We start from the raw sequence: 19,384 nt of genomic DNA on the forward strand, positions 1-19,384 counted from the left end.
GTTTCCATGGCAGTTTGATACATGCAACTCCAACCCACTTTCCCATTCAACAGCAAACTCCAGATTCCAAAGAATATTGGGGCCAAACAGCACTGCAACTTCGAGAGAAAATTCTAAGGAGAGTTTAATACTAGATGTTAGAACTCTGCCTAGAGTGTCCCCTTTGGAAAAGTTGAGGTATGGAGGATCCCTGGATCATCCCACTTTGGGGTCCAGTCTTAGAATGTCAGACGTCTCTGACCTTAGGTGGGCACTGGTGCCGCTTTGCAGGTTTTCCCTTCAGGGGCGATGACCTACTATGAGGTTTCCTTTTGTCTCTGGATGAAGGCCTCAACTTCCAGCATCCTAATAACTTGATAAGGCTACACTTTCCCATGCTTCCTGTTCCACTAGAGTGATAACCATGAACTGAAATGATGGGAACTGGAGGCTGGGTGGGTTTCTATTGTCCTTAACCAGTAGAGTAGGAGAGGGAAGAATTTAGCATGAGAAAAGGTTTAAGTTGCCTGAAACATGTGCAAGTTTGCCCAAGCTGTGCCACATGTAGGGATCAGTGACCACAACTGGAAAAGATAGAAAAGAGTCCTTCAGAGTGGCCCTGGCCAGAAACCTACAGTTGCCTCTGTGTTTAAGTGCTGCCCAGTAAGGGTCCCAAGTTAGAAAGGTAAAGAGAGAGAGAGAGATTGAGATTCCCTTGTATGGAGCAAGGAAAACAAAGGAGAAAAATAAATCTCAAACTTTGGGACTACCTCCTGGCTGGCTTGGTAAAATATGTTACCAGTGGAGGATGTCCAAGTTCTTGGTGTTTTGAACAAAGAATTGAACACCACACACACCAAAAAAGCAAGGAAAGAATAAAGCAACGAAAGCAGAGACATATCGAAAATGAAAGCTCACAGCCAGGCACACTGGCTCATGCCTGTAATCCCAGCACTTTGGGAGGTAAAGGTGGGGAGATAACATGAATTCAAGAACTTGAGACCAGCCTGGCCAACATGGTGAAACACCCTCTCTATTACAAATACAAAAATTAGCCAGGTGGGGTGTTGGGTGCATGTAATCACAGCTACTCAGGAGGCTGAGGCATGAGAATTGCTTGAACACAGGAGGCAGAATTGCTATGAAACAAAATTGCACCACTGCACTCCAGGCTGGGTGACAGAGCAAGACTCTGTTTCAAAAAAAAAAAAAAAAAAAAAAAAAAAAATTTTTTTTTAAAAAAAAAAGAAAGAAAGAAAAAATAAATTAAAGCACACTCTACAGATTGGGTGCTGGCCCAAGCAAGTAGCTCAAAGGTCTGGTTACAGAATTTTCTCAGGTTTAAATACCCTCTAGAGATTCCTATTGTTACTTGGTGTACATCCTGTATAAATGAAGATGAAGTAAAGTTACAGTCATTTATTTAGGGTACATGTTATGTAAATGAAAAGGATGTTTCTTGTCATAGCTGAAGTGTTTGTTTTCATTTGATTTAATTCTAGGAAGTCCTTAGGTTCCCTGCCTCCAGGTCCTACTCACTTGCCTCATTCTCACCGTGTTCTCACACGGTGGAAGGGGCAAGGCAGATCTTTGGAGACTATTTTATAAGGGTACTAATCCCATTCATGAGGGCTCTGCCCCATGACCTACTCACCTCCCAAAGGCCTCACTTCTTGACATGGTGGTGATTAGATTTTAATATGTACATTTTGTGTGTATATATTACACAAAAACTCCAGCCCAGACTGGAGTGCAGTGGCACAATCTCAGCTCACTGCAACCTCCGTCTCCCAGATCCAACCAATTCTCATGCCTCAACCACCCGAGTAGCTGGGATTACAGGCTCCTGCCACCATGCCCAGCTAATTTTTGTATTTTTAGTAGAGACAGAGTTTCACCATGTTGCCCAGGCTGCTCTAGAACTCCTGGCCTCAGGTGATCAACCTGTCTCAGCCTCCCAAAGTGCTGAGATTATAGGTGTGAACCACCATGCTCGGCCTCAACATATAAATTTTGGCAGAGACACAAACATTCAGACATTATATATTAATATATACTTAAAGAGATATATATACTTGCATATTTTATTTCTATATGTATAGGCATGAGGTTTTATATAAAAACAATGTTATATATAAAACACATTATATATATAATTTTTTTTTCTCTAGACAAAGTTTCACTCTTGTCACCCAGACTGGAGTGTGATAGCATGATCTCTGCTCATTGCAACCTCTGCCTCCTGGGTTCAGGCGATCAAGCAATTCTTCTGCCTTGGCCTCCCAAGTAAATGAGACTACAGTTGCCTGCCACCACACCCAGCTAATTTTTCTATTTTTAGTGGAGGCAAGGTTTCACCATGTTGGCCAGGCTGGTCTTTAACTCGTGATTTAAGGTGATCCACCTGCCTCGGCCTGGGAAAGGGCTGGGATAAGAGGCATGAGCCACCACTATGCCCACCCTATATATACATTTTTGAAATATATATTTACACATGTATATACACAAAAATTTTCGATACTATACATATACACACACACACATATACAACATAGATTATACATAATATATGACACCTCAGTTACTTTGAAAAAAAAAAAACGTTTTAGAGATGGGTTCTCACTGTTGACCAGGCTAGGGTGCAGTGGCAGGAACATATCTCCCTGCAGCCTCAAACTTCTGAGCTCAAGCAATCCTCTGGCCTCAGCCTCCAGAGTAGCTGGTACTACAGATTCATGCCACTGCATCCAGCTATATTTTACTTACCTTTTTTTACCTCTTTGACTCTCAAGTGGAAGTTTTGCTTGGTTACCCTCTCAAAAGGTGGAAGAAATGGTTAAAAAAAAAGGGCAATTATAGAGGTAGTTGGGGGGAAAAAGGAACAGAAAAGGAAAAGATGATCTAAAGACAGATTTTGCCAACTCAAGTGTTTTTTATTTTCTGTCTTTGCCTAAATTTAGTTGAATTTTCAGTAATTTTCTTTAAAATAAAAACTCTACATTATAAAAACAAGCAAACAAACAAAAAAGATATTGGAGGGAGGCCAGGCACAGTGGCTTATGCCTGTAATCCCAACACTTCTGGAGGCCAAGGTGGGAGAATTGTTTGAGTATAGGAGTTTGAGACTAGCCTGGGCAACCTAGTGATACCTCATCTCTACAAAAAATTTAAAAAGAAAAAAAAATTGACCAGGCGTGGTGGTGCATGCCTATAGTCCCAGCTACTTAGGAGGCTGAGGTGAGAGAATCACTTGGGCCCAGGAGTTCGAGGCTGCAGTGAGGTCTTTTATGTCAATTCTCTGCAGGGAGGCCTGAAGAAGGCCCAAGAAGGCCTGACTCATTTTCTCCTCAGCCTGAGTTCAAACGGCAATAAGTAAGGTCTCAAAGTGAAGGAGTTCAGCATCCTCAACAACTCTAGTCTCGCTACATGTCAGAACAATTACAGCAGACACCTCTCCTAGCCCCAGACACACATTTTAAAGTTTTCTGTAAAACTACATACTACAAAGAACCAATATCCTTCCTTTACAGCAGTTGAAGAGACTTCACTGGAAATACTAGCCAAATCTAGGAAGTACATTTGATACATCTGAGGTTACTTTCATGAAATAATAGCACAGCAAGGTCTGCATGGGGTGCTTGTTTTCACCATAGTTATAAAATCACACATGGGCTCAGGGATCTTTTATTCAAATTCTCAATGTAAAATAAGGGTTTAGAAATTCAGGAGCCAATATGCCCCTTTTTATTCATTTTCTTTAAAACAAAATAGCCTTCATTTTTTAAAGATAGAAAAAAAATTATCAAATCAAATAAATTTCAGGTCTTAGCTGTTAGTACCTTACTGGTTTATATATATATAACCCAGATATGGTAGCCTAACACTTACCTTTGAAGCATGTAATATCTTATTTCCTTATTTTCCCCTGGAGAACCCTCCATATCAAGATGGCAAAGGAATGGAAGCCTTTTCTTCAGATTTCGGCCTTGTAAACACAAGCTGCAGTTCCTCCCGCTGTTGCAGCTGCTTAAAACCCAGGAGGACAAGAGATACTATGCCTTCTGCCTACTTCTTGGCCCTGCTTCAGTCAGACTAAAATATTCCTGATGGCCTCAAACTATAGTATTTTTGTCTAATTTGTTCCCAATTTTCCTATTTCCCCACCTTTCTTCCTTTTGGATCTTCTCTCCTCTACACACATAACTTACACACAAAATTAGTTGATTTCCCAAGGGAACTGAGAGGAGCCGGGGAGAAATCTAAAAGCTTGTGTAACTAGAAAGTAGATTTTAGCAGCTCTGCTTCAGTTGCAGTAAACATGTTTCAACAACAGTCACTTTCTTCTGACAGTCAACGGAGAAAAGATCCACTGCCTCTCCTGGCTGCCAGGGGGACATGACAAGGAAAGCCCAGGGCAAAAAGACAAAGTTTACATGAATAATTAAGCCAAGAAAATAATGGGGTCATGAAATCCAGAGGGAGGAGGACAGCATGGTCTAAATAGGTAATTTCTGAGATCCAATCGAAACAAATAATACCAACTATCAGACTGCACATGGGGAAAAGCAGGTCAGGTGGGAAAGAAAGCAAGTAGAAAGAAAACATGCCACTACTAGGGAACTTAGAATCAAGTGTAAGCCTCAATTCTAATTTTCAGGCCAAAGCAGTAGTACATACAGACACCTAAACTAAGGTTTTATGCACCAAAGCTTGAGAAGAAGAACGGAGCTGGTACAAAAGGGATACAGAAAAGATGTGGGTTAAACCCTTAAAAGGAAAAGGGACCCTAACAAATACTTTGGAGGTCTAAACTGGTTTAAGCAGGGAAGAAAAATCCTGCCTAGACAGACTACTTACTGAGACACATATATTATTGTGAAAACAAATTTGTCACAGACAGATCTCTTAAAGAAATAAACATTAGCTGAATGTTATATTGTAACATCATCCTGTTTTTAGCTTTTACTTAAGTAGATGCTCATGATATTCTATGTATTAGGAGAAAAAGCAATGGCAAAAAACCCTAAAGGCTTAGAATCTATAGAATGACACCTTTCTGTGACAAGTCCTCAGGTCTGTACATCAAAGTCATATCTAACCTTAATCGGGCACCATAAAAAATATTTTCCCATCAAAATGCTGGATAGAGCTAGTAAACAATCTGATGCCAACCATGCTGAAAATATATTAAACTTCCAGAAAAACCTTCCAAAACAGAAGTACACAAATGACCTGGAGCATAGATAGAAGTTAATCAGAGAGAAGATAAAGGATGACAACAAACAAACCTTGATCTTAAGGGCATCTGGACAACTTAAGTCGTAAAGACTCAAACTGCCCAAACTTGAAAGCAATTCAATCAGGCTGTAATAAAATATATCCTGTCACATATAAATACATATGTCAGCCAGCCATAATAATAAAATGGAAGTCCTGGTTGTTCTCTGGTCTGTACTTTGCATCATTCCTTCTACAATGTGCCAATGCCCATTAAGTTAGTCAAGTTTACTTTTCCTTTAAAGAACCAAGCAGACACAGAGGAGCCCTTCTATCTTATGTCTCTTCAGAATAACCTGTCTCAAAAACAGAGCACTGCAGCCTTTGTTCAGGACAGTTACAGTAGCCACAGATGAGAAGCTGCTCAATTTTACACACATCTAAGTGTCTACAAAAAGAACTTGTTATACAAGTTCAGCATTCAAAAATGCAAATAAAGCACTAAGTGTAAAATAAGGCAGACTATTTTGCATTCAACTATATCAGAAAAATATACTAAAGAGGCACACTCGGTAATCAAATTTACGCTTCCTTTCACCAAAGGGATGTTTCTACAACAACTAAACACTAACACAGCATACCCAGGTCCAAAAGCAAAGCTAGGGATCTACATAGATCTTTTATGGACACTGCTGCTCACAATCTTTCTTTAATATTAGAATACAAGAAATAAAAAGCCACATTCATTTCTCCAAATTTAAAGCATCCCCATTTTAATCTACCAAGAACAGTGTCCAACATAGACACATACCTGGCACAAAATCCAACTAGAAGCCCACACTGATCCCAGCATTGTAACATGCCAAACACCAAGGATGACGTAGCAGTTTACCCGGCAGACAGTGATGCATCCGCTAGCTTGACTGCAAAGCAGTCTGAGTGATACTGCAGCACACACACTGTGAGAGACTGTTTTACATTGGGGCTTTTACAAGCCGAGAAATCTTGGATATACAATAAGGACTGAAGCTGCCAGATCATATGGTTCATATGGTGAGAGTTTAGTTTTATAAGAAAGTATCAAATTAGCTAAGCACGGTGGCTCACACTTGTAATCCCAGCACTTTGAGAGGCCAAGGCAAGCAAATCACTTGAGATCAGGAGTTCGAGAGCAGCCTGGACAACATGATAAAACCCCATCTCTACTAAAAATACAAAAATTACCTAGGCATGGTAGCGGGTGCCTGTAATACCAGCTACTCAGGAGGCTGAGGCAGGAGAATCGCTTAAACCCAGGAGGCGGAGGTTGCAGTGAGCCAAGATCATGCCATTGGGCGACAAAGCGAGACTCTGTCTCAAAAAAAAGAAAGCATCAAATTATTTTCCGGAGTGGCTGTATTATTTTACATTCCCACCAGCAATGTACAAGAAGTCCAATTTTTCTGCATTTTCACAAACCTTTGGTATTGTGTCTATTTCTTATTTTAGGCATTCTGATAAGTGTGTAGTGACATCTCATTGTTATTTTAATTTGTGTTTTCCTAATACTAATTACTATTTGCATTTACTATTTGGGGTTTCACTATGTTGACCAGGCTGGTCTCAAACTCCTGACCTCAAATGATCCACCCGCCTCTGCCACCCAAAGTGCTGGGATTACAGGTGTGAGCCACTGTACCCAGTCATATTTTCATTTTTTTCCTCCTCTGAGACGGAGTCTTGTTCTGTTGCCAGGCTGGAGTGCAGTGGTGTGATCTCGACTGACTGCAACCTCCGCCTCCCGGGTTCAAGTGATTCCCCTGCCTCAGCCTCCTGTGTAGCTGGGATTACAGGCAGGTGCCACCATGCCCAGCTAATTTTTTTTATTTTAGTAGAGATGAGGTTTCACCATGTTGGCCAGAATGATCACAATCTCCCGACTTTGTGATCCACCCACCTCGGCCTCCCAAAGTGCTGGGATTACAGGCATGAGCCACCACGCCCGGCCTAACCTCTGAGATCCATCCCAGACCTATCCTCTGAGATCACTTGTTATGTTCACTCTGAGATCACTTTTTTCTTTTGAAAAAGGTTGATGACCTCAAAGGGTAAATGGAATTTCAGCAGTCAAGGGGAATGGCATTTCAATAAGGAAACATGACAAAGAGAGACAAAGAAGAGACTGACTGATACACAAACAGAATGATCAAAGGGCAAAAGATGAAAAGTATATGGCATTTTAGGAAACAGGCAATTGTCTACTGCAACTAGAATAAGCAAAGAGGAAAAACACACTGGGTAGAAACAAGACTAGAAAAATGAGCTGTAGCCTGGCTGTGGAAGAACTTGAATACCATGACTGAATGCTTGTAGGTAATTTACCTACCTAATGCTTATTAGGTAGGTAAATTACATAATCTCTGAGCCTGCATTGTCTTCTGGAAAATGAAGATAATTAATGCCTACTTTACAGGACTCACTGTTGTTTGGCTACATAAGGTAAATATGGAAAGCAGTTAGTGCTTGACTCACAGTAAATGCTCAATAAATGGCAGCAAAGGTTGGGGTTTATGTGTTTTCCCATGAAGGGAAAACATTATATATTTTTGAACAGATGTGAAACAGGGAGAGACTAAAGTCAAAGAAAATAGTTAAAGGCCATTGCAATAGACCAGGCTAAAGATAATGAACACCTACATAAGGTCAGTAATGGTGGGAATTGATATAAAAGATATAAAGGCAGCTAGTCCTGGTGGCTCACACCTGTAATGCCAGCACTTCAGGATGCCAAGGCAGAAGAATCACTTGAGTCCAGGAGTTTGAAACCAGCCTCGGCAACACAGCAAGGCCCCATCTTTACAAAAAAATTTTTTTTAAGAAACAAAAATGTATGCATAAAGGAAAAAAATGTAGAGATGACATGACACAATTAGTGGGTCATGATACATTTAGCAGGTCAGGATATCCTGGAACCCAAATTCTATATTCTGAACACTCTGAAGAATCTTTCCTTGATGAACTCCTAGACATTTTCCTGACTAATGGAGTCCTAGTTTCATGTCTGTCATTAGATTTTACTGGGGAGGAGGTTAGAATTTTTACTTACAAAGAATTATCAAATTTAGCATTTTGAGACAAGAACTAGGGGAGTGGTGGGAGGGAGAGCATCAGGAAGAATAGCTAATGGATACGGGGCTTAATACAAAGGGGAGGGGTTCATCTGGGCAGCAAACCACCATTGCACACATTTACCTAGGTAACAAACCTGCACATCCTGCAGGTATGCCCCATAACTTAAAATAGAAGTTGAAGGAAAAGAAAAAAAACTAAAGAAATATGAATCTTGGGAGAAAGAGTACTTAGAATAGTATGAGATACTGAACTATCGTTATTACAACTTCATTTTCATTTCAACAAACAGTAGCTCTCATCTGACAAGGGATTAATAGCCAGAATACATAAGGAGGTCAAACAACTCAATAGGAAAATATCTAATAATCCCATTTTAAAGTAGGTAAAAGATCTGAACACGCATTTCTCAAAAGGAGACATACAATTAGCAAACAGCTATATAAAAAGACACTCAACATGATTGATTGCTTAAACCCAGGAGTCAGAGGTTGCAGGGAGCTGAGATCGTGCCATTGTACTCACTGGGCAACAGAGCGAGACTCCATCTCGAAAAAAAAATCCATTTTAACTGGAGTGAGATGATATCTCATTGTAGTTTTGATTGATCTCAGCTCCCTGGTGGCAACACCATGCCTGGCTAATTTTGTATTTTTAGTTGTGATAGGGTTTCTCCATGTTGGTCAGGCTGGTCTCAAACTCCCGACCTCAGATAATCTGCCTGCCTCCGCCTCCTAAAGTGCTAGGGTTACAAGCATGAGCCATCGTGCCTGGGTGGAATCCATATTTTTTTGTTTTGCTTTGTTTTGCTTTTTGAGACGGAGTCTCCCTCTGTCACCCAGGCTGATGTGCAATGGCATAATCTCGGCTCACTGCAACCTCCGCTTCCCAGGTTCAAGCAATTCTCCTGTCTCAGCCTCCTGAGTAGCTGGGATTATAGGCGCCTGCCACCACGCCCAGCTAATTTTTGTATTTTTAGTAGAGACGGGGTTTCACCATGTTGACCAGGCTGGTAGTGAACTCCTGACCTCGTGATCCACCTGCCTCAGCCTCCCAAAGTGCTGGGATTACAGGCATGAGCCACTGTGTGGGCCTGGAATATTTTTAATAAAGTCTGTTGCACAGTTAAGGAGAACCTAAATGTTGTTTTCCATTTTACAGATGTCTTATTATGTCTGAGCTGTATTTACTTACAACACTTCTGACCCCAATTGTATGGGTTTTTCCTACATCAACAACCAGTTCTGTCCAGACACCAACTGGGAGTCTTACAATTGAACTCATATTTATATTAATTACCCAGAGTTAGCATAGATCCTACAGGTTAAGGGTTCAGTCCCACAATCCCCTACTTCAGATACCAGTTGCAAGTCCCAGCCGCCCATATTTCTGACCAACCAGGTATAAATCGAAGATTCCCATGATCCCTTCCTCAGGTTTGATAATTTGCTAGACTGGCACACAGAACACAGGAAAAGAGTTTACTTACTATTACTGGTTTATAAAGGATACAACTCAGGAACTCAGCAAGAGACAAATAGGGCAAGGTATGGGGGAAGGGGCACAGAACTTCCAAACCTTTCTCCAGGCATACAGCTCTACCGGCACCTCCATGTTTTGACCATCCCAAAAGCTCTATGAACTCTGCTGTTTAGGAGTTTTTATGGAGGTTTCATTAAATAGTCATGATTGATTAAATATCTGGCCACCTGTGATTGCTCAATTTCCAGCCCCTTGCCCCTCCCTGGAGATTAGAAAGTAGAGGTGAAAGTTCCAACCCTCTATTCCTTGGTCTTTCTGGTTACCAGCCCCCCGTCTAAAGCTATCCAGCGGCCCTCAGACCCCAGTCATCCATTAGCATAAAAGATACTTATCAGTCAAGAAATTCCAAGGGTTTTAGAAACTGTGAGGAACCAAGGATGGAGAACAAATGCTTATTTACTATCACAGTATGACATAAAAGAAACTTAATGGCCTGACCTCTGTCTTACCAGCCTCTTCTATTGCACTGATCATGCTGCCCACCTTCCATTATAGTAATAGTCAATGACTTGTAATTGCCTGAATATACCAGATATTTCACTGGTACTTCTGCACATGTTGTCTAACCGACTGGATCTACCCTTCTACACACACACACACACACACACACACACACACACCCTCACTCACCCCTAGCTTTGCTAGCCTTTTTTCTGTTCTTCCTTCAAATCCCAGTTCAAATATCTCTGAGACCTCATTGGACCCCTAACAGAACTCATCGAGCCCACCATAATAATGATTAGTACTACAGTGAGTATTAGAAATAATGTTAAGCACCTGACACAATATTTGGCTAGACATTAATATATCCTATGGGTAACAAAAACCAACTGAAGTAGTGTCATGAGATGAAGATGTGGAGAAAGGGGAAACCTCATACACTGTTGGTGGGAATATAAATTAGTACTGCCACTATGGAAAACAGCATTAAAGCTCTTCAAAAAAACTTAAAATAGAGCTTCCATATAATCCAGCAACTTCACTATTGGGTATATATCCAAAAGAAAGGAAATCAACATATCAAATAGATATTTGCACTTCATATTTACTGTAGCACTATTCACAAAAGTCAAAATTTAGAATCAGGCCAAGCGAGGTGGCTCACACCTGTAATCCCAGCACGTTGGGAGGCTGAGGCAGGTGAATCACTCGAGCCCAGCCTAGGCAACATGGCAAGACCTCATCTCTACAAAAAATTTTAAAAATTAGCTGGGCATAGTGGTGCACGCCTGTAGTCCCAGCTATTCGGGAGGCTGAGGTGGGAGGATCAGTTGAGCCTGGGTGGTCAACGCTACAGTAAGCTGTGATCACAGTACTGCACTACACCCTGGGCAACAGAGCAAGACCCTGTGTCAAAGAAAAAGAAGAAAGAAGGAGGAAGGAAGGAAGGAAGGAAGGAAGGAAGGAAGGAAGGAAGGAAGGAAGGAGGGAAGGAAGGAAGATCTGGTGTTCAACAAATCAGTAGGGTAACTATCGTTAACATTAATCTGTTGAGCATTTCAGAATAGTGAAAATAATTCAAATGTTTCTAGCATTGTGATAAATATTTAAGGTGACAAATATCCCAATTACCCTGATTTGATTATATGAATGTGCCAAACTATCACATGTAACCTGAAAATATGGACCAATAAAAATAAAGTGGGCTCATGCCTGTAATTCTAGCACTTTGGAAGCTCAAAGCAGGAAAATTGGGCCAGGCGCGGTGGCTCAAGCCTGTAATCCCAGCACTTTGGGAGGCTGAGGCGGGTGGATCACAACGTCAAGAGATCGAGACCATCCTGGTCAACATGGTGAAACCCTGTCTCTACTAAACATACAAAAAATTAGCTGGGCATGGTGGGCACGTGCCTGTAATCCCAGCCACTCGGGAGGCTGAGGCAGGAGAACTGCCTGACCCCAGGAGGCGGAGGTTGCGGTGAGCCGAGATCGCGCCATTGCACTCCAGCCTGGGTAACAAGAGCGAAACTCCGTCTCAAAAAAAAGAAAAAAAAAAGAAAACAAAGCAGGAAAATCATTTGAGGCCAGAAATTTGACACCAGTCAGGGTCACAGAGCGAGAACCTGTCTCTACAAAAAAGTTTAAAAAATTAGCCAGGGGTAGTGGCTCATGACTATAATCTGGTGTTCAACAGATCCCAGCACTTTGGGAGCCTGAGGCAGGCAGATTGCTTTGAGCTCAGGAGTTTGAGACCAGCCTGGCCAACATGGCAAAACCTGTCTCTACTAAAAATACAAAAATTTGCCAGGCATAATTTTATGTGCCTGGAATCCCAGTTATTCAGGTGGCTGAGGCATGAGAATTGCTTGAACCCAAGAGGCAGAGGCTGTAGTAAACCCAGATTGCACCACTGCACTCCAGCCTGGGCAACAGGGAATTTGTCTCAAAAAAAAAAAAAAAGAAAGAAAAAAAGATGTGCCGCAAACACATCTTGAAAAATATAAAATTAAATAAATAAATAAATTAGCTGGGCATGTGGCATGCTTGTAGTCCTAGCCACTAGCGAAGCTAAGGCAGAAGACTGCTTGAGCTCAGGAGTTTGAGGCTGCACTGATCACACCACTGCAATCTAACTTGGGTGACAAAGTGAGACTCCATCTCTAAAAATAAATAAGCAAAAAAAAGATAAGTAAAGCAAAATAAAATAAATGTAAATTTCAGGCAAATAACAAATAATTTTTTGTGTAAGTATGTCTCGCACAATATTTGGGACATTAGCTATGCATGGTGGTACACATCTGTAATCCCAGCTACTCGGGAATCTGAGATGGAAGGATCACCTGAGCCTGGAGACGTCCAGGCTGCAGTGACCTATGATCATGCCTCTATTCCAGCCTGGGTGGCAGAGTGAGACCCGTCTCAAAAAAAAACAAACAGCAGCACATTGGATAACATTGAAAGGAGAATTAAAATTTAAAAAATTTTAAAATTAAAAACAGAACAACAAAAAACAATATTTTAGACAGCTTATACTAAAAAATTCATTGTGCCTCTGAAATTCAAGATTAACTGGGTGTCCTATACTGTTATTTGCTAAATCTGGCAACTCTAGATAAATGTACTATGGTTATAGAAGATGCTAATATTAGGGGAAGCTGAGCGAAAGATACATAGGAACTCTCTGTGCTATCTTGGCAATTCTTCTCTAAGTCTAAAATTATTTCAAAATTAAAAGTCAAAACAATTAAGTTTAAAAGATTTTTAGGGCTGGGCATGGCAGCTCACATCTGTAATCCCAACACTTTAGCAGGCAGATCACTTGAGCCCAGGAGTTCAAAACCAGCTTGGACAACATGGTAGAACCCTGTCTCTACAAAAAATACAAAAATTAGCTGGGTGTGGTGGTGCATGTCTGTAGTCCCAACTACTTGGTAAGCCGACGTGGGAGGATCACTTAAGCCCAGGGAGGTTGAAACTGCAGTAAGCTATGATCATGCCACTGCATTCCAGCCTGGATGACAGAGTGAGATTCCATCTCAAAAAAAAAAAAAGATTTTTAATGACATGAGAAAGCGTTGTTATATGGGGAAAAAAAGCAGAAAACAGAGCTGTATATTCATTATAATATCCATATGTACATTTTTAATGACATCCTTAAGCAGTAAAAAAGTACGGAAAGGCCTGTAATCCCAGCACTTTGGGAGGCCAAGGCGGGTGGATCATGAGGTCAAGAGATCGAGACCATCCTGGTCAACATGGTGAAACCCCATCTCTACTAAAAATACAAAAAAATTAGCTGGGCATGGTGGCATGTGCCTGTAATGCCAGCTACTCAGGAGGCTGAGGCAGGAGAATTGCCTGAACCCAGGAGGTGGAGGTCGCAGTGAGCCAAGATTGTGCCATTGCACTCCTGCCTGGGTAACAAGAGCGAAACTCCGTCTCAAAAAAAAATACGGAAAGGAAATATATTAGAATATGAATAGTGATTATTAATGAATAATTGTATTCCTCAGTGTTTTTATTATTTTAAATACTTTTTGGGGATGGGCATGGTGGCACACGCCTGTAATCCCAGCTACTCGGGAGGCTGAGGCAGGAGAATTGCCTGAACCCAGGAGGCGGAGGTTGCAGTGAGCGGAGATCCCGCCATTGCACTCCAGCCTGGGTAACAAGAGCAAAACTCCGTCTCAAAAAAAAAAAAGCCTTGTCATAAATGGTACATAAAATGATAAAATTCATTAAATTATCATCATTAGTGCAATTAATACTAATTGTTATTCTGTAACTATAAAGTGTAGAATAGTAAATTTTCCTTTATTTTTCCTTCTCTTTCTCTATATGCTACCAAATTTTCACTATACTTTCATGATTTCCTAACTTCCTCTGAAACAAGTCACTAGTCACTGTCATAAAAAAGGGCGCATGGTAATGTAATATAATGTGACAGATTAAAAAACTTAAAGAACATAATACATAATTTGTAGTCATGGATTGGATACTTGCATGAATGAACCAGAATTTTGAGGTTCCTTGGAGAAATAAATACAGTGTGTAAAGTAGATTAAAATGTGTTGAAATAGAAAGGGAAAATTTTTTGATTTAAAAAAGATTATAAAACAGTGTATACAGTATAACCTCATTTTATTAAAAAAAATGAATATATACATACATGATGCATAGAAAAGAATCCAAATAGTAGGGAGTATCCTTTGGGTGGCAAATACACAAGGCTTTATTTTTGCTTGCTTGTGTTGTTTTAAATTTTCTGTTCTGCTTTTTTAATAAAGCATTATTTTATTTTATTATTTTTATTTATTTATTTATTTTTTGAGATGGAGTTTCCCTCTCGTTACCCAGGCTGGAGTGCAATGGTGCGATATCAGCTCACCGCAACCTCCGCCTCCTGGATTCAGGCAATTCTCCTGCCTCAGCCTCCTGAATAGCTGGTATTACAGGCACGTGCCACCATGCCCAGCTAATTTTTTGTATTTTTAATAGAGACGGGGTTTCATCATCTTAACCAGGATGGTCTCGATCTCTTGACCTCGTGATCCACCCACCTCGGCCTCCCAAAGTGCTGGGATTACAGGCATGAGCCACCGCGCCCGGCCCAGCATTATTTTAAAATATTTTTTCTAAGCTGGGCACGGTAGCTCACACCTGTAATCCCAGCACTTTGAGAGGCCAAAGTGAGAGCGATCACTTGAGCCCAGGAGTTGGACACCACCCTGGGCAACATGGAGAGACTCTATTTCTATAAAAAAATTAAAAATTAGCTGGAACACCAGGCACAGTGGCTCACACCTGTAATCCCAACACTTTGGGAGGCTGAGGCAGGCAGATTATGAGGTCAAGAGATTGAGACCATCTTGGCCAACATGGTGAAACCCCATCTCTACTAAAAATACAGAAATTAGCTAGGTGTGGTGGTGCACACCTGTAGTCCCAGCTACTCAGGAGGCTGAGGCAGGAGAATCACTTGAATCTGGGAGGCAGAGGTGGCAGTGAGCCGAGATCACGCCACTGCACTCCAGTCTGGTGACAGTGAGACTCCATCTCAAAAAAAAAAAAAAATTAGCTGGGCAGGATGGCACACACCTATAGTTGCAGCTGCTGGGGGGTGTTGGGGGGGGAGAATGGGTGGGCTTGAGCCCAGGAGTTTACAGGTACAGTGAGTCATGATCACACTACTGCACTCCAGCCTGGGCAACAGAGGGAAACCCTGTCTCTAAAAAAAAAAAAATTTTAAATATATGTGAATATATATTTTCTAACTACTATTCCTTTCTAACAAGGCTAACATTTAATTAGAGAAGAATTGCTCAACAGAACATAAGGGCTGGGTGCAGTACTTTCGGAAGCTAAGGTGGTGGATCACTGAGACCAGTCTGACCAATACAGTCAAACCTCATCTCTACTAAAAATATGAAAATTAGCTGGGCATGATGGCAAGCACCTATAATCCCAGCTACGTGGGAGGCTGAGACTGGAGGACTGCTGAACCCAGGAGGCAGAGGTTGCAGGGAGCCAAGATTGCACCACTACACTCCAGCCTGGGCAACAGAGCGCCATCTCAAAAAAAAAAAAAAAAAACAACAACAACAAAAAAAAAAAACTGTGGGCAATAGTCCACAAAAAAAAGCTCCTGCCACAAAAAAGAAAATGCAATGTGGTATCTAGGAGATGATTCCAAACTCATTAGCATACTACCCATTTCTATTCCATGCCTAGTATCATGGGAGAAACTTTACAAATTATTTCTAATTACAAAAGAGTTGAAAATTTTCTAGATAAATTCTTTTGAAGAGTCAAACATCTTATAGGCAATCTCATCTGAATTCTCAATTTTCAAAAATACTGGTAAAGTACTTTTCTTTCTAGATCAGAAAAGAAATAGGGATATAACTCAACTTCAGAGCCCTTCATGAGTGAATTTAGTTTCTCCCTCCAAAGCAGCAACTTGAACTCCAGTGACTCTTATGCTATTTTTATGTATACACAGATAACAGCAAATACTGATTGTTCTCAGATAAAGTTGTTAATCAAATATGCTTCATTTTATGTTTACCATGAAACAAAGGTCATTCAATGATTTGAGCATGTATTTTAAGACACATAAGAGAAAACTGAGATCGAGTTTCAAATACTATTGATATGGGAAAGGGACAGGGAATTGCTGGGTAGAGAAGGGCAGAGTCCCTGGCGAGGGCTCCACCCTTGGCCTGTGTCCATGGACCTAAGAGAGAACAGGCATTTCTATTTTGCATTCAAATGCAATTTGCATTTTCCAAGACCACTCTGGACTGCCACGGCCCCTATCCTGTGCCCATGTAAACCCAAGACCTTAGCGGTCACAGACACAAGCGACTGAACATCGAGAGGAGCAGAAGAACAGACCAGCATACATCAGTAGGCTGGCCAACCTGCAATGGCAGAACGACAAGGCAGACAAAGAAAGAAGAGAGGGACGTTTGGACACCAGGGGAATTCGACGGGGGGTGGTCAGAGAAGAATCTGGTCACTGGGAGGCCGGACACCAGGGGAAGACCACCTTCCCACTTCACCCTCTCCTTTGGGATCCCCATCTCGCTGAGAGCCACCTCCACCACTCAATAAAACCTGGCACTCATCCTTCAAGCCCATATGTGATCCAATTTTTCTAGTACGCTGGGCAAGAGTTCAGGATACTGAAAGCTGTCACACTGGCCCTCTGCCCTTGCGATAAAGCAGAAAGTCTACTGAGATGGTTAACACAAGCCGTTTGCAGAATGGAAAGCTGAAAGAGCACACTGTAACACATGGCCACTTGGGCTTCGGGAGTTGCAGACATCACCCCCAAAGGCTGCCATGGGGCTGGAATCCAAAAGTACTTCCCATGGCCACTGCCCCTGTCCATCTGCATACTCCCCCTAAGGGTTTGAGCAGCGGAGCAACCGAAGGAGCAAGCCACATCCCTGCCGCACATCCTGCAAGAGAGATGAGGGAACTCTCCCATTTCACTGTAACATGAAGTATACACTGAGCAAGGTAGCTCATGCCTGTAATCCCAGCATTTGGGGAGGCCAAGGCCGGACAATCACTTGAGGCCAGGAATTCAAGACCAGCCAGGGCAACATAGCAAGACCCCATCTCTAAAAAACTTGAAAAATTAGCTGAGCATGGTGGTGCACACCTACTACTCTGCTACTCAGGAGGCTGAAGTAGGGGAATCATTAGAGCCCAGGAGTTTGAAGTTAGTGAGCTATGATTGTGCCACTGAGCACTTCAGCCTGGATGACAATGAGACCCTGTCTCTAAACAAACAAACAAACAAAAAAGTCACACATTTAGCATAGGATAAAAAATATTTAAAGAAATCACACTACACTAGAGAGGAAGGAGGTAGATTTTTTAAAAAGAGCAAAGAAATCACACTAAGTGTGACTTAAAAGACCGAAATGTGGAAATAACCTGTTCCAACTGGACTTCAACAAGGAATTCAGCTTATTAGTTGACAAACTGTTTATACTTCTGTTTGGTTGATAGCATGGGGTGAATTTTAAGTATGCAAAACAATCTGACCTCAAGTGACATCAGATAGGAGCAGAGAAACTGCCAATATCCATACAACTAGATGGCTGTTATATACACTGGGTATCAAAATTAAGATGTTCACTGACTGGGCACGGTGGCTCAAGTCTGTAATCCCAGCACTTTGGGAGGCCTAGGCGGGCAGATCACGAGGTCAGGAGTTCGAGACCAGCCTGGTTAACATGGTGAAACCCCATGTCTACTAAAAATACAAAAATTAGCTGGGCATGATGCATGCACCTGTAATCCCAGCTACTCAGGAGGCTGAGGCAGGAGAATTGCTTGAACCCACGAGGTGGAGGTTGCAGTGAGCTGAGATCATGCCATTGCACTCTAGCCTAGGCAACAAGAGTGAAATTCCATCTCAAATTAAAAAAAAAAAGGTCCACATTCGGTCTTTCTTTTTAAATGTTCAGTTAAACACTAAAGAGTTTCAGAAATATATCAACCTGGCTGATATATCAACCCCTAACTGATCTTATCTAAAAATAAAAAGCCAAGTCAGTTGTCTACAATGAAGTCTGTATATTTCCTCCAAGTTATAACTACTTTTTTACTTAGGGTCTTATTTTCAAATGTTTGGGTCACAAAGCTTAGAAAGTGATTCACCAAGCCTGGCATGGTGGCTCATACCTGTAATATTAGCACTTTGGAATGCCAAGGCAAGCAGATTGCCTGAGCTCAGGAGTTCAAGACAAGCCTGGCCAATATGGTAAAACCCCATCTCTACTAAAATATAAAAAATTAGCTGGGCGTGGTGGTGCACACATATAGTCCCAGCTACTTGGGAGGCTGAGGCATAAGAGTATCTTGAACCCAGGAGGCGGAGGCTGCAGTGAGCTGAGATCGCACCACTGTAATGCAGCCTGGGCAACAGAGCAAGACTGTACCTCAAAAAAAAAAGAAAAAAGAAAGTGATTTGCCCAGTTTTTCAGTGGACTCTAGAAAATACATGATGCAAATCATCTCCATCTCAGGAAAGGTCTGTTTGTTTTCTATTTAGGCTCATCCATCATACCACTAGACTTCTCAGTTAGCACCTAAACTTGAGAGAGAGACTCAGTTTCATCTTATATTCATCTTATGTCAATTACTTCATTTGGTTTCAGATGACCTCCAATAAACATGTCTTAGGAATGTATCTGCCCCCTTAATCCATGTCACCCATGAAGGAATTGGCTATTCATTCTAGGAGCTAATCCTAAACTCGACTTAGTCTCTGTTTAACTTCAAGTTCAAAGAGACAAAAGGAGTATCTGAATCAATATCTTCATTTTTATAAATGATTCCACAGAGATAGCATGTACTGTCTAGGGTAATATACCTAATTAGTGGCAGATATCATAACAGAGGTCTTTCACCTATCAAATGAATTTGACTCAATTTAAATCACCCCAAAGGTCACCAAATCCACAAGTGACTTAAGGAATGAATTAACAGAAAATGTTTTTTTCTATTTTGGAACGTTAGCTAGCTGAGGAGTGAATTGGAACTGGCACTGTCTCCTTCCCATGCTGCTGATCACACT

At 41.4% G+C, this 19,384-nt stretch overlaps 1 protein-coding gene across 24 annotated transcripts in view; it reads right to left on the bottom strand.

The window, feature by feature from the left end:
- Positions 1-19,384, bottom strand: part of ACACA (acetyl-CoA carboxylase alpha) — a 307,755-nt gene that overhangs the window by 205,572 nt on the left and 82,799 nt on the right. The window contains exon 1 of one of the 24 annotated variants that reach the window (XM_078373750.1): positions 6,008-6,145. The exons of the other annotated variants lie outside the window; for them this stretch is intronic. Coding sequence (XP_078229876.1) covers positions 6,008-6,057 — 50 coding nt within the window. The 5' untranslated portion in view covers positions 6,058-6,145. Of the gene's footprint in view, positions 1-6,007; positions 6,146-19,384 lie in introns of those variants that run through there. 24 annotated transcript variants of the gene reach the window in all.

This window comes from Callithrix jacchus, chromosome 5 (assembly GCF_049354715.1).
Source record: "Callithrix jacchus isolate 240 chromosome 5, calJac240_pri, whole genome shotgun sequence".
In the NCBI taxonomy this organism is placed as follows: Eukaryota; Metazoa; Chordata; class Mammalia; order Primates; family Cebidae; genus Callithrix; species Callithrix jacchus.